Genomic DNA, 23,436 nt, shown 5'->3' with positions numbered 1-23,436 from the left:
TAGGTAGGTTCTGATTTCATAATTGTTGATCAAAGCAAAAGTGGTAAAAACGTGCAGGGCTTTTTGATTTTTTGCCTGTAATGGAAAATTCTAAATTAAAAAAAAAGAAAAAGCAGCAAGGATTCTTTTCTCTACACTCTCCCACCACAACTGTGTTTAGCTAATTAGATGATTGATGCTGTACTACTTCTAACTGGAGTTATGTATCAAATACCTTGTGCATACCCTGAAAACGTATCTGTAAGGGTTCAATCCTGCAGACTCACTTATGCACGTGAGAAACCATACTCACATGGGGATTCCCTTTGGCCCTGATCTTGCAAACACTCCTCCTACCTATGCATAACTTTTTTCATTTGAGTCCTCACTAAAATCAATGGAACTAGCCATGTGAGTTAAGTTAAGCATAAGGGTATGTAGGACTGAGGCCACTGAGAGATGCATGAATTCTCCACATGAGTAAAGTTTCTCACTTGCTTAAAACTTTTGCAAATTCAAGCCTGTACTTTGAACGTGTGTGTGTTTGTGTCGGTGGAGGAGAAAACCCATCTCCATCCAGTTAAGTGAATATTTTATTCAGGATAAAAATAAAGCCAGCACTTTTTTGCCCACCTTCCACATGGCCTTTACTCAAAAATTGTGTTTTCTACACAACTTGTCACCTTACAGAAGTAGTTATCCATGTTTGTCCTGGTCACTGGATTCTACACAACCAGTTTCCTACCTGTTTCCGACAGACGTAGCAAGCCGCTATTGCAACCATGGTAGATTCTCCTACAAAACCAGCTAGAAGTGATCCTACTCCTAGGGTAGCTCCATGGACTCTGAGAATAACAAAAAAGAAAAGGTAGGATTTAAAAAAAAAATAGAAAATTACACTTTCAGTAAAATATTGAACCAATGTATTTTAATGAACAATTTCTACACAAGGCCTAATGGGGCAGGTATTTAATATTTTCTGGGGGAAAAAATCCAGACACTGGTAGAGAGAATAACTGATATATTACCGTAACATTTGCTTCCTAAATAGTTTCATTTTTTACTATAATCTGTTATTGCCTGAAAACAAGAGGAGACCCATTGTGAATCAAATTCTGCCCCAAGACAAGCTAAATATAGAATTTAATTGAGAATGATAGCTCTGCTGTAGACAATAACAGTTTTTTTAAAAAAAGAAGTCTACAGAAAAAAAGATACCATTCCCTATATACCTATTGCATAGATTTTTCAGAAAAGTAAGTAATTTCTGTGTAATTCTGATAAGTTTTCATAGCATCCCGTGGGTATTGGTTTCATCTCTCTTAACAGCTGTAGAATTTTCAACAAGGGCTAATAGTTACATGCCTAGCTAGAGACAGGAGGTGGCTGGAACTTTGGAAGTGATCATTTACAAGAGTTTGAAACTATTTTGGTTTTATTTTAGTCTCTGCCTTTGGTGCAGACACAAAGAGTTAAATAAGGGCAGCTATTAAGTGAAAGGAGAGTGACTCCATTAGAGTCGTGGTGAGTGGAGTAACTTACCCTAAGTAAGGCAGCACAATGAGACTAGTGATGAGGACGATGATGCGCAGCACTGAGCTGGGTGCCAATACAAATGTCTTCTTCAGTGTCATGAGCCAGCCAGTCAAATGTGCTCTAACTGTGACTGTCAGAAAAAAGGAAGAAAAATATGCAGTAGAAAATGAAGGGAGAGAGAGAATTTTTTCATGTTAATAATGATACAGACCTCCTTTGTAAAGTGCTTTTCGAGCTACTGGTGAAAAGCGCTATTGAAGAGCGAGGTATTATTATAAATACTATTTATTTAGAGTTTAGCATAAAAAAATACAAACACCATGGCCTTGTTTACAGTTGCTTTGCCTACAGTGAAACTGCCTTAACTGCAAACTAGACTGGAAGTCCAGAATTGTTTTAGTGCTTTTAATTGTGCAAAAAGCAGTCTGAGGTACAGCAAACTTCCCTTGGTGTGAAACTGGCCTGCCAAAAACATTTCACAAGAAGATAGTTTGACTCCATTAAAATAAAAAACAAAATAAAAATGTGTGTGTGACAATAATACAAATACATCTTAAACACCTCTTCCATATGGTAGGTGCATTCTCCTCATTAAAAATGCATAACCCCTTTTAAGGTCAGGAAGAAAGGATACCTAGATGTGTCAAGTGGGGAACAGACTTCCTGAAACAGAACTTCACGTTTGGAGACTATAATCCTTACAGAGCTGTGCTCTTAGATATATATTGATCCATACAAAGAATATCTAAGACTCTATACAATGTAGCAGTAACACATGTAGGTTATAATATTTACATCAGCATTTTAATATTTGAGGGAAATATTTTGGCTAGTAGTGTAATAAACATCCATATAATATGAAGGACAGCATTCCGTTTTATTGTTTGCATAGCAGTAGGACTTGTAGGCCCTGTTCAGTATCAAGATGTGTTGATATTGTGTAGTTGTCCAAGATGTTGTACAAACACACAGTTAATTACAGTTGGGCAGAAACACACAGTGCACATTCTCAGGCACCTAGAACAGATACAGGTCAGCTTTTAGTTTTCCCACTGAGTCCATTTAAGAAATGTATGTATGCTAAATTTGTCTCCATCTACCGACAGACCCTTTATACGACATTTATACCTTGAGCCACATTCAGCCCTAGTGTCAACTGGTCTGTATTTTTACCTGGAACTGGGAAAAAGGAGAAGATGCGCAAAGGAATGACACACAGTTCTGCAAAGGCAAAATCGACTCCAATTATGTCAACTAAAATCTTCTCTGATGCATTCGGAGTCCAAAACATCAAAAAACAGAGCTGGAAAAGAGAACCACATAAACAAAATTAGGAAGAGTTTGCATAGCAAAGCAAGGAAGGAGAAGGAGAGAGACAGGAGTCCAGCTACTAATCTACAGGCTTAACTGATCATGCAAGTATTTCCTGTATTAAATGGAGGAAAGTGATAGGTGCAGTACAATAATATTTGGCATTTCTACAGCATTCAAAGATCTGTAGTATCCACGGATCTCAGAGCAGGTTATAAACATTAATGAATTAAGCCTCATCCCTGTAAGACGGGCATATATTATTGGTACAGATGGGTAAACTGAGATACAGGAAGGTTAAGTAATCTGCTCAAGATCACATGAAGAATTGATAACCCAGAACTTGCCAGTTCTGACTCCTAGCTACCTCCTTTAACTACTAGCCTACATTACTACCTCTTCACATATAAGCCAAAGAAAGAAATAGTACACCAGGCAAATACCAAGATCCAGCAGGTTATGAATCAGTCAAATTAATCATGGATGCACAGGAAAATTTAATACAATGTAACTTTACAATATTTGGATTCTAGAATTCCTGGCTTCTTCACATGTAAAGGGCTAGCCAGATGCTAAACTAAGTAGAAATCCGGGAGAAAAGGTTGTGAGAGGTCTTCCAAGGAATCTTTCCCCTTACCACAAGTCAGAACAATCCCTGTACTTGGTGAAGTGCTGAACATTTACAGCTCCCACTGACTTCAAACCAAGTTGTGGGTGCTTAGTGGCTCTGAACACCCAAATGCTTTTACCACAAAGCATAAAGCAGAGTAACAAAAAGAAAATAGATTCAGATCTTGAAAACTTTCTGACCTTCCCTGAAATAAATCAAAACAACAGCCTCGGAAAAGAAAACACTATCACAAGTTCTTCCTGAAGACACTGAGGAATTATGTTCTTTTGTTTTGAGGACTGCATTCATATAACCCTCCTGATGGATACGATGTCAAGTGGCTCTTAAGTATCTGAATGCAGTAAATTCCTAGCTACCTCCTCCTTTAACTACAGGAGTTGGGGGTGGGTGGGGCTTAATTCATTAATGTTTATAACCTGTTGTGAGATCCCTGGATGCTACAGATCTTTAAAAGCTGTAGAAATGCCAAATATTATTGTACTGCACCTATCTCCTTCCTCCATTCCAAATACAACAGTAAAGAGTATAAAAATAGTGCATGTCTTCTGAGTTTGCCCACAAACACATACAGATGTACATGCACTCACAACAGTCACTTAGGAGTAGCGGAACAGTTGTATACACAGAGACGCTGCCATCAGTATAATGGTAGTAACCCCTAAGACAGCTCAAGAACCAAGAACCCCCAGCACATAGCATTCCTATAGTGTCTGTCTGCAGCTTGTTACGTACATTAGGATGATCAAGCATGATTTAAGAACTTGAGTCTACAGTAGACAGAGTGCCAATGTTCAGAAGCACATAAACACAGATTTGAATAGCTTAGATTTGAAATTGCCTTCAAGAAAGATTTAACTTTACTGCTGCTGATACCAGTACTTTAAAAGGTATAGAAATGTGTCTGCTTTTATCCTGTACAAAGCATCAATGCATGTTGGAAAGCCATGGTAGCCTGGCAGCCATAATGCCTCGTACGGTGAGCTTGTCAGATATTATCATTTAAGAACTTTTATGGTTAGTCCGGATTTGAACGGAAAACGTTAAAGAAAATGCACCATGTTTTAAGAAGTGGTGTGGTGGCTCAATACATAATGCTCTTCCCTCTCAGCAAGCATTAAACCATTGCCCCAGCGCAGTGGTGGGAACTCTGTGCAGTTAGCTGTTCCATCTTTGGGATGAGATACAAAACGAAAGTCCTTACTGGTGATATTTTAAAGATCTCAGGGCACTTTCTCCATACGTAGGGACAGCAGCCCTGATGTTCACACCATTGTTTAACTCTGGCGTGTTCCTCACACCTTGTAATTTAATTTGTTTTTGTTGTTAAAAATAAAGTTAGTTATTTTTCATTTTCCACAAGAAAATGGATGCTGAGAAAGAGTGATCATAAATAAAACAAACCATAACTAGAAGCCTTAAAGCATGCCAGTCTGTCAGACTGCAAGACAACAGAACTGAATTTACCTTTCAATAAATCAGAATCTGATGATGCCCTCAGTGTCTAATTGACTCTTTTTTAAATCTATGGTGCGATTTCATGGCCCTTAGCAGTTCTCCAGTTATATGACCCACATGTTCTTCCATATATTTGCAGTGAAACTCTGGCGCCATTGAAGTCAACCGTCAAACTCCCATCGACTTTTATGGGGCCAGTATTTCACCCTTGTTCTCTAGTTGCGTACCAGTGATTGTCTTTTCTAATTAACATGCAAACAGACACTCTTTTATTGACAACACCAAGTAAATAGAGCCCTGCACAGATACAAAATTTACGTCCACAGATAGGATATAAATTTTGTATCCATGCAGGGCTCTACAAATAAGTCACTTTACCCTGTGCTACATGCAGAGGCACCTTCCTGACAGCTTAAAGGCGTGAACAAAACCACTTACTTCAGTCTGCTGATTTAGCTTTATTTCTTCTTCTCATGGACAGGAACTAAGGGTGGAATTAATTTAAGCAGCCTAAACCTCAGACTTCGGTGCCTAAATTTGGGATTTAGGCAGCTAAATTCAAGTTTTAGGCTCTACTGTGATTCACAAAACTCCTGCCAAACACTGTAAGCACCTAAACTCTGAGCCTAAATTTTCAGAGAAAAAATTTCCTAGGTGCCTAAGTTTCTGCCTCTGAGCATGTGCATTGCTGCCTCACTCTAATAGTCCAGAGGCTTGTCTCCCTCCCAGAGTAATCCACTAACCAGAAGAAGATAGGCAGGCAAACACTTATCTCACCTGTGGGACCTGATCCAGTAGGCATGCTTAGCGGCTGCCTACTGGATTGGGGCCCATTCACAATCTTGGAGTGGGGTAGTAGCCTTATAACTTTTAGACCAGTGGTTAGAGCACTCACCTGGGATGCAGGTTCAATTACCCACCTCTGCCTGAGGGGAAGAAAGGATTTGAACAGGGGACTCCACTCTGCCAAGAGAGTGCTCTAACCACTGACCTATGGGATATTCTGATATCCTTTTCCCCTCAGGCAGAGGGAGAAATTGAACCTATGTGTCTTACATCCCAGGTGAATGCTCTTAACTACTGGGCTAAGAGTTATAAGATAGGCATCACCACCGATCTTCAGGCTGTTTTGTGTGGAGTGAGGCAGGTGTTTCATTCTCACAAAAAACAACTTAGGTGCCTAAGTCACCTGACTCCAGGAGAGGGTTTCCAGCTCTGCCTTCCTGCAGCCTGGACTTAGGCATTAAACTCTGTGAATTGGTGGGGTAGGACAAACCCCTCTCATCAGCATCTCCCTCTGGCTAACTTAAGCAACTCCCCACCTAGCATTCTGGCTTTTGTGGATGGCATTCTAATGCACCTCTCTCCCCATTCACTGTAAAGGGAGCTTAAGTGCGTAACTCAGGCTTTGAGGATCGCAGTGTTTCTGTGATTTTCTAGGTGCCTAAAAGTTGGGCATTGCGATGCTCAGTGTCCCAATGCCTAAGCTGGTTTGCACTGCACAGTACAGATACTAATAGCTGCATAGTGACCGTATGAATTCCTGCACTGTGGTCGTCATTATTAGCGAAAGTGCTGTGATGGGCATACTGTACAGTTTTTGAGAAACAGCATAAAGTTGCTATGCAGGAGAGCTTTCTGATTGACTTACCTATAAAGCCTAATGGAGAAAATAACTTAGGGCAAACACAAGCACAAATCAAACCTTTTATTTTATTGCCCGTGCTCAGACACCCACACTGAAGTGAAATAGCCATAAAGTGAATTGTTATTTATCTTTGAAAAGTCAAAGTTTGAACAGTGAAGTTTTAATTGCACTAACTTCAATGCACTTTTCTGCACAGATAGCTGGTCACCTTGAAGATGACCTTGCTATTAGAAAACCAGGGACTGAACTACAGAGAACATACATAGATAATGGAAGTCAAAATTCTAACTTTTTCTTTAATGTTCCTTTCGAAATTACAGTAATTTTATTATGTGTAATAAACAAATAAAGTATGAAGTGATAAGAGACTGAAATAAATTCAATCCATTTTTTCCAGTAAAAGTTCTCTTTTAATCAGAAACACTACCCATGGCAAGCAATTTATCTACTTTCATGGTTAAAGAGAACATATTTTAAAACCACCTACGTTTTGAGAATGACAAAAGCTGTAATTTTAATAGCAGTGTAACTTCTAGCTAAAACTGCAGTATTCTGTGAAAAATTAAGCAAACGCTGTAGGGTAAACCTGACACCTTCAAAAATTTATAACAGTGTAATTCCCCAAAGATATAAAGAGCAATTTCCACTTTCTAAATGAAACAGGGATTTTTCTGTCATACATTTTTTAATCATTTGGGAAATCTGTCATCTTTGTATTCAAAAGTGACATCCTGACTGTAATTTCAATGCGGTGTCCTGGTTCAAGAGCTCAGAAACACATCTAAGACATCAAAGGAAAACTACTTCCACAGATTTAGCAAATTATAAAGAAAGAATTTGATCATTCTTGTATTGCACATCAGTGTCAGCTACTGTACTGCACAGCATAATGCCATTCCTGCAAGAGTGGTACATCATTCCCTACGCTGTACTGAACAGCAACACTGGCATATTACCAGGACAAAGTATATGCTACTATACATTAAAGAACATCTCGTTCTTTCTCTGAAAGTGTTTCAAATGGTAGCCTAATATGGCTAAGAGGAGAAAATCTTTTTTTTTTTCTTTAGTTCCAGAATTACTGTAGATTAGTCAAAACTACTGTGCTCAGGGTCCAGTTTTGCTCCCATTGAAGTTAATGAAAGTTGTGCTGTTGACTATAATGAGGATCAGGACTAGAAGCCCTATGCTGCATACACTTAGGGGCATGCTTACATAACTACTGTAAGAAGTTCAATTTAAATCAATTCATGGAGGAAAAGTTAAATCGACTATTCAGAGTAGTATATTTAAGCATCGTCTTAAGTGTTTGCAGGATGAGGGTCGAAAGCAGTAAAGATCTAAAGAACTTAAACTTCTCTAATAATTATGCCCTACCACGCAGGCTGGCTTCCTGGATTTTTAGCTTTGCAAAAACAAAGCTAATGTTTATTATATTTGCTACATGCCCACAGCATGCCAAACGACATGCAGAACACAGAGGAAAATAGTCCCTTCCCTGTGGAGCTTTACATTTTAAATAACAACTGGAAACTTGCATCATTGTAGGCCATTGGGGAAAGTGTGTGTGTGTAATGTTTCTATTACAACAACTGTGGTACGTGTCTTTATCTGACCATGTCTTTATTAGGCAGAGATCCTTATAAATGTGTGTGGTGACTGCCATTCAGTGTAATATGTGTATTCAGTAGGGGATGCTGTGAATCACTAAGCACAGGGTGAAACTTGCTGAGGCTGAGAGCTTAGTGGTATTGGAGTAAGGCCTTTGTTTGTGGAATTTAAGCACCAGCTTGAGTTTTGTTACCTTATCGTAGGTATTGTGGCAAGGTAGCTCCTCGTCTTGCCAGACTTAGCACTTCACCCTCTGACAGTGGTGGGCTGGAGTAAAATCAGCCCCACTCTGGACAGTGCTTGTGTTCCACCCTCTGTTTATTTACCAATATTGCCAAGGTAGGCAACCCAAGGAGTACTCCTCCTCCAAACAAAAAGACACAGAGTTAGAAACTCAAAACAAAGGGGAATACCTTTCCTTGCCCCCTTGCTGCGGGGTGTTGTCCTGTTGTTGGCTTCTCTGTCTTGCCAGAGCTTCAATAGGTAGACACGGTAGATCTGCTCCTGTTTCTGGTGTTTGGGCTGTTGAATTTTATAGTCAACTTACCCGATGGCTTCTACTACTTCATATGGCCAGGAGCTTGCTTTCAGCTGTGGACACTACCACCACAACCCGATCTTCCATCTGAAATTTCTGAACCTTTGCTCAGCAATTATAATAGGTCTCTTGTGCTATTTCCAGGTTTTCTCGCTCTGTGGAGGTGACTTGAGCTATTCAGTTCTGCATCTGCATCACATGTTCCTCCCTGGTTTGGCTGTTCTTTCTAGGCTTCCTTGGCCATGTCCAGTAGACCACGGGGGTGGTGACCATACAGCAGATCAAAGGGGGAAAACCCAGTAGAAGTTTGGAGAACCTCCCTTATAGCAAATATCAGGTAAGATAGTAAGGTATTCCAATTTTTCCATTCTGGCTCACCAATTTCCATATCATGTTCTTCAGCGTCCTATACTTTAGTTCTTTAGTTCGACTTAAAGTTCGACACTTTAGTTCGACGAGGCGGTCAGTCTGTGGATGGTAGACTGAGGTTCATAGGGCCCGTATGTGGAGCACTGCACGTCTTTCATCAATTCTGACAAAAAGGGGGTTTCTTGCTCCATCAAGATCTCTTTGGGTACCCCAACCCTAGAGAAAATTTGAATCAACTCCTTCACTATCATCTTGGACATTGAGTTTCGTAAGGGTATGGGTTCTGAGTATTGGGTGGCATAGTCCAGAACAAGCAGCACACTCTGATGGCCCCAGGCCACCTTCTCCAGTGGGTCTATCAGGTCTACGGCTACCCTCTTGAACACAACTTCAATAATTGGTAGATTTCAGAGTAACAGCCACGTTAGTCTGTATTCGCAAAAAGAAAAGGAGTTCTTGTGGCAGCTTACAGACTAACCAATTTATTTGAGCATAAGCTTTCGTGAGCTACAACTCACTTCATCGGATGCATACCGTGGAAAATACAAAAGATGTTTTTATACACACAAACCATGAAAAAAATGGGAGTTTATCACTACAAAAGGTTTTCTCTCCCTCTACCCCCCCACCCTACTCTCCTGCTGGTAATAGCTTATCTAAAGTGATCACTCTCCTTACAATGTGTATGATAATCAAGGTGGGCCATTTCCAGCACAAATCCAGGAGAGTGGGTGGGGGGGGGGGAGAGAAAACCTTTTGTAGTGATAAACACCCATTTTTTCGTGTTTGTGTGTATAAAAACATCTTCTGTATTTTCCACAGAATGCATCCGATGAAGTGAGCTGTAGCTCACGAAAGCTTATGCTCAGAGAATTGGTAGAGGTACTAAAGGGGCCCTCAAGAGCGGTTGTGAGCCATGTAATTGGCATTCTGGGCAGCAGGTACAATATTGTCAGATATCCATATAAAGTCCTGGCCAAAAGAACCTCTGTAGGATTCGATCGAGGGTATTATCTACCCCTAGATGTCCTCTGAACAAATGACAATGGGCTAGGTCCAACAGTGCCCTCTGGTGTCTTCGAGGTACCAGGAGCTGCTCCACTTCTTGGTCTTGTATTTGGACTACTCTATATAATAGGTCCCTTTTTATCATGAAGTATGACCCTGGGCTTTTCGTTTTCCCCTCCACTGGGACCCCATTCACCACAACTATTTCTTTCTAATATTGTGGTGTAGTGGATCATTGGCTTGGTTCTGCCCAAAATTCTTAAATGATAGCCCAATATATTCAAGTTCAAGGGGACCTATTTCTGTTGCACTTCCAGGATTGGTCTCAGCGGAATGGGGTCTAGCTTCTGGTTCGTCAACTATCTGAGTCACTCCTCCTTCACTTGTTGGACAAGACTGCTTACCTATGAGTGCATCCCTTTGGTTCTGGGCCAAGATCCTGATCCCCAATCTTTTGTCCTTCCTCCTTTCTCACCTAGCTTTCCAGGGCTTCCCAGTTGCAGAGAAAAGTCCTGGGCTAATTCAGAGAAACTGGGAGAGGGCTATCTACTGGGGCCTGATTATCAATCCTGGAATCACTACGCTCCTCTGACTCATCCACCAGGAGCAGGTTTTCAAACCTTGTGAAATCTCATCCTATGAGGACCAGATATGGGTGCTTAGGGATCACCCCTGCCATCACTCTGATAGTGTTCCCCTGAACCTCAATTCGTACAGAGATGGTCGGACAGTAATTGACAACCACATGTACACAGGTTATTCCTGTGCATTTGGCCTGAGAAAGCTGGTTCCACCCCACTAGTTTCCAGAGTCCTCTAATGGAATGGTCTCTATGCCATTCATCCTAACTGGCTGCGTGTATCTATGTGAGTTCATCATGATTCCCACAAGGTTGATCAAGCCACATGGATCTTCATGATAACCCAGGTTGCACTGCACGGGCTCCTCAACGTTAGGACATTGGGCTGCTATATGCCCTAGTTCCTGACAGACATAACACCTATATCCCGCTCAGGGCATTCCACTATTTTTTGGCTATTGAGTCTTACCCCATGACCCTCTCCCCAGTTCCCCAAGCCCCTTCGCAGCCTCAGGTTGCTCTTCAGCATCCTTCCTCTGCAATATAGTTCTGCCCAACCTTTCAGAAGTCTGGGCCTTTGGGAAATTGGGGGATGGGGAGGACTTAACGGCCAAGGAACTGTCTACGAGGGCAACTAAATCATAAGAGGAGGGGTCACATTGGCTTACCCATCCTCGTAGGTCTGGTGGTAGTCCTCTCATGAACCTGTCCAACACTAAGACTTCTATAATCCTCTCTGTTCAGTGGATCTCGGGGCACACTCACTTCCGCAATAGATGCATCAAGTCAGAGTTGTGACCTCAGTGCTTTGCCATCCCGGTACCTTTACACATGGAACCCCTGGGCCCTTATAGTTGTCGTCATCCTGGACCTTGCCAGGATTTTAGCCTTCAACTGGGAGTAATCTGTAGCAGCTTCCATTGCCATGTCGTAGTAGGCCTTCTGGGCCTCTCCACACAGGAAAGAAGCGAAGATGCTGGCCCACTGGTCTCGGGGCCATTCTTTCAAAGGTGAGAAGGTATGCCTCCATGTCACCTTCCATAGTTATCTTTTGTAGGTAACTGTGGCCCCTTAGAAATCGTGTCCCATCATGGCCATGTGTCAGAGGCTTTCAGTTGGTTCAAGACCTCCTGCAGGGTTGCTTGATCCTGGGCTGCCTGGCTCATCAGCAGTTGATTCATTTCCTGCCGTAGCTGTACCAACTCCCGTTGGGTGGCCATCTGTACCCAGGTAACGTCTTGTTGTGCTGCCGTGGCTTCCACCAGTGCCCTCACTATGTAATCCACTTTGAGGGTGATATACCTTGCCCCAAGATGGTTCACTGTGCCAACAAACCCATTCCTGACATCAAGTGTGGCAAGGCACCTCCTCTGTCCCTCCAGACTTAGCACTTCCCTCTCTAGTGGTTGCAGGACCTGAGGTAAGTCAGCCACACTCTGGACAGTGTTTGTCTTCCCCATCTGTTTATTTATCAGGCCCAAGGAGTCCTCTTCCACAAAACAAAAAGAAACAAATTTACAAACACAAAACAAAGGGGAATACCTTTTCCCTGCCCCCTCGCTGGATGTGTGTGTGGGGGGGAGGAGGGGGTTGTGTGTCAGTCCTTCCCCTAAGCAGGCACTCCATTTTGGTTATTTCCCCTGTAGGGAGTAGAGCAGCCTCTCACCCTGGAGAAGCCTACCTCTCTGCTGCCACTGAGCTTGCAGCAGCTGGTCTCTCCCCCACTCCCACCCCACCCCTCCTTACAGCAGAGAAAGTCTCAAAATACAAGTGCTCACTTAAACTACTCAATCCCTTCTCTCAGATATAGTAAATGCATTTGACCTTGAATTTAACCACCAATGTATTAAACAACTCCAGTACAAAAATGTTGCTGAGATTTCATTTGAGAACTTGGATGAGTGAACTCACTGGTTTCCAACAATTTCTAGCACACAGAACATTTCATTTTATAGATACCACACCTAAAAACTATTCTAATGTACTTGGTGAGCGCCAGTAGGTGTTATTTGTCCTGAGAGACCCATTAAGTAATAAATTATAGTGAAAAGTTAACCAAGATAACTGCCATGTGTATAGGTAGCTTTTGTACATCTATGGATAAACACAAGACTTTTCCAGGAAATGGCAAAGGACAAGTAGATTGGGCTATAATGTAATCTCCAATCAGAAAACCCCCCAACCAGCTGACAAAGCTGCAACATGACTCATCATTTCTCAAACATTGGCATGACCCAATGTCATTCATGTTTTCCAACTCAGAGCACAAGCCAAAACAACAAAAGACGGTACGTGCACTCCATCACTTAGCACATCATTGTTATGGTCTTTCCAGTGCATCAATGGAGCCTAATGTCTTATTATTTCATTAGGAAAGAGCCATCAAAAGGCGACTTAGATTACCAGAGTTTCGTGTCTGGCAAATTTAGCCTATTGTTTATTTAGACTACAAATTTAGACTACTGTTCAGATTCTGATGCTCATTTTAAAAATTAGGGCCTGACAAAGAGGATAATATCTGTCATGACCCAGAAACGTAGTTGTTTAATGGGCGTAGCCTTCTAATAACAGTGGAGGCGAATTGTACTTGATACATTTGGGGAAAGTCTGGAGTGATCTCAAGATGAAGCTGTCTAGTATAGGTATTCTCTTGTACAGTCTCTCTCTACACTTGTATAGAATAATCCAATCACATATAACTAAAAATAGGTTAAGGACCCAAAGTCATCTAAGGAGTGCAACAAATCCACAAGATGTCCTTTAGTTTTATATTTTGTTTGGATTACTGACTTAGCCATAAGTGATGTAAAATAATATTCAGCCAGTTTCCTATTGGCTGGATAACTAAGTGGTCTCTCTTTCACATAAAATAAATTGCAAGTCACTCCATCCCCTTTCGAGAAGTTGACATCACACATGAAAGAGAGGCTGAAGTGGAGAGTAGGTGTGACTTTTTTTTTTTAAAAGGTTGTTCTAGTTGCAGAGTCTGTCAGTCACTCAAATGTGTGTCTTGCTCTAAGTTGCATAAGTATGAAGATCTGAATTTGACCCTTTGTCTGATATCCATCTACGCAAGATGTCTGGAGAGCACTGTAATCTTAGAGAATCTCTCTATATTTTTGTCAGCTATATAGCCTGTGTGAAGCAGCCAGCTTCAATGACCTTTGAAACTTTAAGCCTCCTTCAGATGCCAATGTGGTGGTAATATGGTTTATATCTTATAAATGCCTATCTTAAAGTGGAAAGAAAGAAGTAATTTTTACTTGCAGTTTCAATCTAAGTCAAACAATGGTGAGCAATAATGCACCTTTAATACTGCAACATTACTCATATTTGCTGTCATTAAGCCAGATACTCTGATTCCATTTTCATCCTGTAATTAGGAACACTGATGGAACCTTAAGCATAGCTCTACAGTTACACCAATAATAAAAAATATTCCCTACTGCCTGCTAAAGTGTTCATGGTACTGTGCAATCACCGCTAATAAATAGGTTAATAACCACCATTTTATAAGCAATTGTCATGCATGACTTCTTTTAAGGGAAAGGACTCTAAATATGAAGATAACAGTAGCACTAATTTAGCAAAACTGAAAAATGATTTTGTATATTGCCACGGGCCAATACTTTCTGAACTCTAGGAGCTATCACATCAAGGGCTGCTGACATGAAATGTGGTGGTGGTATCCCAGCAGAAATACCCATCAGGAAGAGGTTCAAGAAGATCTCAAACCAAAGCCCTACATTAAGGGCTTTTACATATTTAGAAGAGTTTTTTTTTTAAGGCAGTCCACTACTTTATGAGTCAGTCATTTCTATGGACAACAGAAGGGAAAATGGTTCCCCCCAATCTCGTGTTATGTTTTGAAATATGCCTTATATGTATTAACCCATTTGAGATGGGGCAGAATATTGGGACCTTAGGCCATATAAGAAATATGTAGAATAAGTCAAGAAACATGCATGTTTACAACAGAAAGACCAGAATAAGATGCTAGTGTGTCTATGTCCATGTACAATATCGTGAACAGTCATGAAGTCAATATTTTGTATCAATGGATAATTTCCTTGCCCTGCAAAAAGTTTTCCCATATATCTGAGTAGTCTTAGAATCTCTCTTCACTAAGTGATGGGTTAAGAAAAAAATAACTGTCAAATACAAAAGTTTTCAAGCAGTAGGGGGAAACCAAACAATGCAGGAATGCTCTATGTGGCATCACTTTTCCCTTCCAAAGTAGTGGTTTTCATGTTCATAGATTCTTCTTCTTCTCTGACTTTGTACATATCGCACTGCTACATAAGAGGAAGATCACTGGCAAAACTAAAGCTGGGTCCAGCCGCTGTACAGTAACTTTATTTCTGTTAGCATTAGCATGGTCAAAAATGATGCTACTGCATGTTCTTCCCATGCAATTACTACTGAATATACTTAAGCCTTGTGATTACTTCTGGGCTGGTTCACTAATGTGTTGGAGACACGCATGAATGCTGTGTGTGGGTTGGGTTTTTTTTGTTTAGTTTTTTTAAAAAAAGGTGAAGCTTATCCAGGCTCTTCTTATAAAAGCTTGAATAAGCTGAAGGTGGTGGACATGAGATCTCTTTGAAAGCTCTCAATTTCAGAATTTAGTCACTGAAACTGTAGCTCACAGTGCTCCTGAAGTGTTCTAAGTATTCTAACTACAACCTTCAAATCAGCCCAGCAGTAACATTTGGGATTTACTCCAGTGTCACCCTTCACAATTAAGGTGTTTGAGCAGATATATGCTACAATGAAAATGTCTGATCCTCCATTTCCCTCTTGTTGTACTCACTCACACATAATGGATCCTTTTTGTGCAGAATCAGACAATGAGACCTCAATCTTTACCTCTGTGGACAAAACAGAATCTCCTTGTTCACAGACAAAGGGTCAGTAGAGTGTCATGGATGGCACAAAACCATCAGCTCTCTGATATTAGGATTTTGGCAAGTCCACCATTGTTGGTCAAACCTCTTACTGACCAGGCAGGAGATCTGTGTTTGAGATGGCATTTGGAAACCTGATAGCAGTTAATATTTAACTACAGTAAGAACTAAAAACAAAACCAAGAAGGGGTGGTGAAGGGAGAAGCCTTGTTTGACTGAATAAGTTTAGCAACACATCATTTTCAAAACTGCTATTCTGTTCAGCACAGGAGAGGAAAATAACATGGGGAAAACAAGCTGAGCCTCTGCAGGGGTGTTGTACCGTTCTAGAACTGGACCCTTCCTGGAGTTGACAGAATGTTTCAAAAAGTAGGTCAGTGAGATCACAGAGCTTGCCCTGGCAGTCAAGGCCTGGTCATGAAACAAATGAATTATGCCAGGAAGACGCAAGTTCCAGTTATAATGTATAACTTAGCATCTCCTTGGCATAACGAGGTTCTGACTAAGGCCCTGCCTGAAGTAAGATGCCAAAAAACCAGAGTTGACCCATATTATTTTTAAGTTCATTTCTCTGCCTTTGTAATGTTGCTTGTTAGAGAGAGTGGTTGGGTTTGTCAATGAGGTAGAGTCAGGTTATAGGCAAGCTGAGCAGATTGGTTTGGGTGTTCGGTGAGAAGTGATGAGTTGGCTGAAGTAAATATTCCGTATCTGTGCCTTCCCTATTAATTTTGACCACTTGCCCATAATCAATTGCATTGTAATCCATCTGTACATTTTTAGCTATAGAGCCATGATTTGGATAAATCCCTAGTTATTGCCTATGATGGACTAAATAATTGAGAATGATTCATTAAAGGAAAAAAATGAAAGGTAAAGGGAATGTGTAAAATATCTTCACAAAGTGAAATGTATCAGTTCACCATGTATGCAGTTGAGGTTTGACCTTTTGACTGCTCTATGTCTCTCATTGGACGTCACTAGGTATTGGCAACACAGCTTATCCCATGCACACCTCCCTTCATTTCGCTTCTTTAAACGTGTGGTAGAACATTGGTAGAAGTGATAATGGGGCTAGAAAGTAATATTTAAAAAAACAAAACAAAAACCCTTGTTATGTTCTGTGACCTTCTGAAGAAGGGCATTTCAATTATTTCTCTACTCTGAACAGTGCATAATCAAAACAACTATGCAGGCATTTCTAAACATACACCAGAAATCACACTCCTTTTAGTCAAACTCCAGGCTTTTTTCTTAAACAATAAAATAAAAAATCATATAAAAGCTTGCTTTAATTGCAGGAGTGTAATCCATTTAAAGGAACTGACTTTCAAATAATCCTTCATCAGTGAAAATAACAGGCTGGAACCATAATGTTGCAAATCTGGCTCATCTCCCAGGTCACTTTTATTCAACAAACATCTCAGTATGTCAGTGATAGTGTTGCCATTTAAAAAAATCTCTTTACCTCTCTGCTTCTGTATTTAGAATTTGATTTTTCAGGATTTATCCATTCTGTATATCTGAGAATATTAAGCATTAGCAGAAACACAGAAATGGATAATCTAACTATTATGAAGTAATATTCCTGCACAAAGTACGTTGTAATTTTTCCTGCTAATTTTTATACTAGTGTTAACCTATTTATCCTACTTTAATGAACGTTAAATCAGACTGCACAATGCATTCCAGCCCTTCTTGTATAAAGAATACAAAGTACCTGGAATGCCAGCAGGTGATGTTAAAATACCAAACCATATTTGCTTAATGTTCTGTACCCAATGAGTCATGTCATCGGATACATGAATTATAAAAACTAAATGCTGCTTACATAGAATCAGACTGTAGAGATGGCAAAGATCTATTAGACGCCACACTTGATGACCTGTCTCCTAGATGCGTGTGGTTAGTGAAATCATCATTGCACGTATTCCCAAAAAGTGACATGGCATGAAAATGTTGAGGTATTAAAAAGTAAGGCACCTCATGACTTGGAAGGAGGCTGTCCCCACGAAGCCAACGCACACAATCACTGCTCTTCACACAGTATTCCAGAACATCACCATCCTTGGTGTAAAAACTTCTATCTTAATACTTGTTTATCATAGAATCATAGAATATCAGGGTTGGAAGGGACCTCACGAGGTCACCTAGTCCAACCCCCTGCTCAAAGCAGGACCGATCCCCGACTAAATCATCCAAGCCAGGGCTTTGTCAAGCCTGACCTTAAAAACTTCTAGGGAAGGAGATTCCACCACCTCCCTAGGTAACGCATTCCAGTGTTTCACCACCCTCCTAGTGAAAAAGTTTTTCCTAATATCCAACCTAAATCTCCCCCACTGCAACTGGAGACCATTACTCCTTGTCCTGTCATCTGCTACCACTGAGAACAGTCTAGAGCCATCCTCTTTGGAACCCCCTTTCAGGTAGTTGAAAGCAGCTATCAAATCCCCCCTCATTCTTCTCTTCTGAAGACTAAACATCCCCAGTTCCCTCAGCCTCTCCTCATAAGTCATGTGTTCCAGTCACCTAATAATTTTTGTTGCCCTCTGCTGGACTCTTTCCAATTTTTCCACATCCTTCTTGTGGCGTGGGGCCCAAAACTGGACACAGTACTCCAGATGAGGCCTCACCAATGTCGAATAGAGGGGAAGATCACGTCCCTCGATCTGCTGGCAATGCCCCTACTTATACATCCCAAAATGCCATTGGCCTTCTTGGCAACAAGGGCACACTGTTGACTCATATCCAACTTCTCGTCCACTGTCACCCCTAGGTCTTTTTCTGCAGAACTGCTGCCGAGCCATTCAGTCCCTAGTCTGTAGCGGTGCATTGGATTCTTCCGTCCTAAGTGCAGGACCCTGCACTTATCCTTGTTGAACCTCATCAGATTTCTTTTGGCCCAATCCTCCAATTTGTCTAGGTCCCTCTGTATCCTATCCTACCCTCCAGCGTATCTACCACTCCTCCCAGTTTAGTGTCATCTGCAAACTTGCTAAGGGTGCAATCCACACCATCCTCCAGATCATTTATGAAGATATTGAACAAAACCGGCCCCAGGACCGACCCCTGGGGCACTCCACTTGATACCGGCTGCCAACTAGACATGGAGCCATTGATCACTACCCGTTGAGCCCGACAATCTAGCCAGCTTTCTATCCACCTTATAGTCCATTCATCCAGCCCATACTACTTTAACTCGCTGGCAACAACACTGTGGGAGACCGCGTCAATAGCTTTGCTAAAATCAAGGAACAACACGTCCACTGCTTTCCCTTCATCCACAGAGCCAGTTATCTCGTCATAGAAGGCAATTAGATTAGTCAGGCATGACTTGCCCTTGGTGAATCCATGCTGACTGTTCCTGATCACTTTCCTCTCCTTTAAGTGCTTCAGAATTGATTCCTTGAGGACCTGCTCCATGATTTTTCCAGGGACTGAGGTGACGCTGACTGGCCTATAGTTCCCAGGATCCTCCTTCTTCCCTTTTTTAAAGATGGGCACTACATTAGCCTTTTTCCAGTCATCTGGGACCTCCCCCGATCGCCATGAGTTTTCAAAGATAATGGCCAATGGCTCTGCAATCACATCCGCCAACTCCTTTAGCACTCTCGGATGCAACACATCTGGCCCTATGGACTTGTGCTCGTCCAGCTTTTCTAAATAGTCCCGAACCACTTTCTCCACAGAGGGCTGGACACCTTCTCCCCATGCTGTGCTGCCCAGTGCAGTAGTCTGGGAGCTGACCTTGTTCGTGAAGACAGAGGCAAAAAAAGCATTGAGTACATTAGCTTTTTCCACATCCTCTGTCACTAGGTTGCCTCCCTCATTCAGTAAGGGGCCCACACTTTCCTTGACTTTCTTCTTGTTGCTAACATACCTGAAGAAACCCTTCTTATTACTCTTAACATCTCTTGCTAGCTGCAACTCCAGGTGTGATTTGGCCTTCTTGATTTCACTCTTGCAAGCCCGAGCAATATTTTTATACTCATCCCTGGTCATTTGTCCAACCTTTCACTTCTTGTAAGCTTCTTTTTTGTATTTAAGAGCAGCAAGGATTTCACTGTTAAGCCAAGCTGGTCGCCTGCCATATTTACTATTCTTTCTACACATCGGGATGGTTTGTCCCTGTAACCTTAATAAGGATTCTTTAAAATACAGCCAGCTCTCCTGGACTCCTTTCCCCCTCATGTTATTCTCCCAGGGGATCTTGCCCATCAGTTCCCTGAGGGAGTCAAAGTCTGCTTTTCTGAAGTCCAGGGTCTGTATTCTGCTGCTCTCCTTTCTTCCTTGTTTATCTTTGTCTTTAGTTGCTTTGCTTAGGAATTTGTCACTGTGGCTCAAAGAACTTTTGTGTAACCCTCCCTCTGCTCCTCGCTATCCCTTCAGTATCTACTAATTTTTCCCTCTGCTGCCCACAGGAGTACAAATCTTCACCTGAAAGTGACTAGTGATTTCTGGGTGGCCAACTTGAGTCACCTTTAAAAGGGCTGTAATTTTAGAGGGTGGGTGTTCAGCACCCAATGTAAATCAAGTCTCTAAGTAAGGTGCCAAAAAATTGAGGCATCAACTCATCAGCCACTTCTGAAAATGCTGTCCTTAATTTTTTTAAGCCTCTCTACCAATTTAACCCTAGGCTTGTTCTTGCTTCAACTGAAGTGGGCATTGTCCCTCTCTCTCAAACCCAGCATAGCTGCAGTGATTAAGTGACCACTTCTGGACTCCAGGGGAAGAGGTGATGTTTGTATTAAGGGAAGGGAAACTCTAGCTCTCTCAGTTCCCGCCCTGGTGGTACCCAGATGCATTGGAACTGCTAGGGAGAAGGCAGAAGCTTGTTCCAGCCAGTGGGGAAGTGAAATAGGCTGAGGGTCAGGACTCCCCATGGAGCTCTTGTTCCTCTGACTCTGTTGGGTCTGTCAGGACCTGCAAGTCACTCTCTACGAGGGAGGCAAACTAGTGACAGAGGATGTGGAAAAAGCTAATGAACTCAATCTTTTTTTGCCTCTGTTTTCACTAACAAGGTCAGCTCCCAGACTGCTACGCTGGGCATCACAAAATGGGGAAGAGATGGACAGCCCTCTGTGGAGATAGAGGTGGTTAGGGACTATTTAGAAAAGCTGGACGTGCACAAGTCCATGGGGCCGGACGAGTTGCATCCGAGAGTGCTGAAGGAACTGGCGGCTGTGATTGCAGAGCCATTGGCCATTATCTTTGAAAAGTCGTGGCGAACCGGGGAAGTCCCGGATGACTGGAAAAAGGCTAATGTAGTGCCAATCTTTAAAAAAGGGAAGAAGGAACTACAGGAAGATCCTGGGAACTACAGGCCAGTCAGCCTCACTTCAGTCCCTGGAAAAATCATGGAGCAGGTCCTCAAAGAATCAATCCTGAAGCACTTGCATGAGAGGAAAGTGATCAGGAACAGCCAGCATGGATTCACGAAGGGAAGGTCATGCCTGACTAATCTAATCGCCTTCTATGATGAGATTACTGGTTCTGTGGATGAAGGGAAAGCAGTGGATGTATTGTTTCTTGACTTTAGCAAAGCTTTTGACACGGTCTCCCACAGTATTCTTGTCAGCAAGTTAAGGAAGTATGGGCTGGATGAATGCACTACAAGGTGGGTAGAAAGCTGGCTAGATTGTCGGGCTCAACGGGTAGTTATCAATGGCTCCATGTCTAGTTGGCAGCCGGTATCAAGTGGAGTGCCCCAAGGGTCGGTCCTGGGGCCGGTTTTGTTCAATATCTTCATAAATGATCTGGAGGATGGTGTGGATTGCACTCTCAGCAAATTTGCGGATGATACTAAACTGGGAGGAGTGGTAGATACGCTGGAGGGGAGAGATAGGATACAGAAGGACCTAGACAAATTGGAGGATTGGGCCAAAAGAAATCTGATGAGGTTCAATAAGGATAAGTGCAGGGTCCTGCACTTAGGACGGAAGAACCCAATGCACAGCTACAGACTAGGGACCGAATGGCTAGGCAGCAGTTCTGCGGAAAAGGACCTAGGGGTGACAGTGGACGAGAAGCTGGATATGAGTCAGCAGTGTGCCCTTGTTGCCAAGAAGGCCAATGGCATTTTGGGATGTATAAGTAGGGGCATAGCGAGCAGATCGAGGGACGTGATCGTTCCCCTCTATTCGACATTGGTGAGGCCTCATCTGGAGTACTGTGTCCAGTTTTGGGCCCCACACTTCAAGAAGGATGTGGATAAATTGGAGAGAGTCCAGCGAAGGGCAACAAAAATGATTAGGGGTCTGGAACACATGAGTTATGAGGAGAGGCTGAGGGAGCTGGGATTGTTTAGCCTGCAGAAGAGAAGAATGAGGGGGGATTTGATAGCTGCTTTCAACTACCTGAAAGGGGGTTCCAAAGAGGATGGCTCTAGACTGTTCTCAATGGTATCAGATGACAGAACGAGGAGTAATGGTCTCAAGCTGCAGTGGGGGAGGTTTAGATTGGATATTAGGAAAAACTTTTTCACTAAGAGGGTGGTGAAACACTGGAATGCGTTACCTAGGGAGGTGGTAGAATCTCCTTCCTTAGAGGTTTTTAAGGTCAGGCTTGACAAAGCCCTGGCTGGGATGATTTAACTGGGAATTGGTCCTGCTTCGAGCAGGGGGTTGGACTAGATGACCTTCTGGGGTCCCTTCCAACCCTTATATTCTATGATTCTATGATTCTACCTTCAGTTTGGGTCAGTATGTCCACAACCTGATCAGCTACACGCCCAGAAATCAATTCACTCTCCTCACTGGAATGTGTTGGAAGTAGGAGCTATTGTTATTTCTAATTTTTGGATTTCTTTGACAGCTGACATATACTAATGCTGACTTCAGGACACAGGATGGTGGGAGCTGTGCTTATCCTCTTTAGGGGGAAAATGATTATATGATATTTTTAATCAAAGAACAATTATCCTAACTATGGGTCAAATTCTAGTCTTAGTTACCCCTGTGCTTCCCCAGTGGCTTCAGCAGAGTTGTTCAGGGGTAGCTAAGGGCATAATTTGGTTTGCTGTCAGGTTCTGACTGGAATCTGCTGTCCTTCAGGCTTGAAATATGATGCCTTGACGTATGGTTTCCACAGGCATATACCTTATAAGCTGCATAGTGCTTTGGACAGTTAGATGTTTTAGTTCAAAATATAGATGCACATTAATGCTAAACCGCAGTCTCTGTGTGAATCTGTTCTTGGATACAATCCAACTGAGAAACAGCAAAACTAATTTAAATGCTGGGGCTGACACTAGAGACAGCTGTGCAGGAGACCAGCTTCGGAGCTGCCACGAGAAACTAGCCACTCTCTTAGACTGCTCTTATGATCTTCCACTCTATGGGACCTCTTTTGCTCTCTTACATCTGATAAGTATTTTGTGAATGAATTCAAGGGTGCCTCAGGGTTCTTCACTACACAATAAATATAATCTCAATTAATGGTAAGTGGGGGGGGGTAAAACATGCATAGCAAAACAGCAAAATATCTTACTATAGAGTTTTAAAGAACTCCCTCTACCCTTGCCAGATTTGATGGAAGATATAGGTTTGTCTAAACATCTGGAAATATCAGACATGAACCTATAGCTCCACTGACTATCTTATTCATAGAAATCTGAGCAAGTAGGCTAACAGGTCGGCTGGTATGAGCGATATCATGGTATGTTTCCTAAACTCCTGACCACAAATTGGACAAAAGATGGGTATATGGGAATTGAGCAGCCTTCAGTGCCCAATAATAGGCAGGTGAATGTTACAGGATTGGTGACTTGACAGCAAATTTGCTCAGATCAGCTGTAAATTAAATGTCTCTGGAGTGAGTAAGCAAGTGATAGCTTTGGACTGAGCAAAGAGAACACTGGAGCAGGAC

At 42.0% G+C, this 23,436-nt stretch overlaps 1 protein-coding gene across 1 annotated transcript in view; it reads right to left on the bottom strand.

The window, feature by feature from the left end:
• Positions 1-23,436, bottom strand: part of ANKH (ANKH inorganic pyrophosphate transport regulator) — a 147,503-nt gene that overhangs the window by 11,396 nt on the left and 112,671 nt on the right. Inside the window, exons 10-12 of the mRNA XM_048839630.2 lie at positions 2,689-2,818; positions 1,522-1,645; positions 725-824 (exon numbers count right to left, since the gene is read on the bottom strand). Of these exons, the coding sequence (XP_048695587.1) occupies positions 725-824; positions 1,522-1,645; positions 2,689-2,818 (354 nt within the window). The remainder of the gene's footprint in view (positions 1-724; positions 825-1,521; positions 1,646-2,688; positions 2,819-23,436) is intronic.

The sequence above is a fragment of the Caretta caretta genome, chromosome 2 (genome assembly GCF_965140235.1).
Source record: "Caretta caretta isolate rCarCar2 chromosome 2, rCarCar1.hap1, whole genome shotgun sequence".
NCBI classification, from domain to species: Eukaryota; Metazoa; Chordata; order Testudines; family Cheloniidae; genus Caretta; species Caretta caretta.
This window is presented reverse-complemented; position numbering and strand designations above follow the sequence as displayed.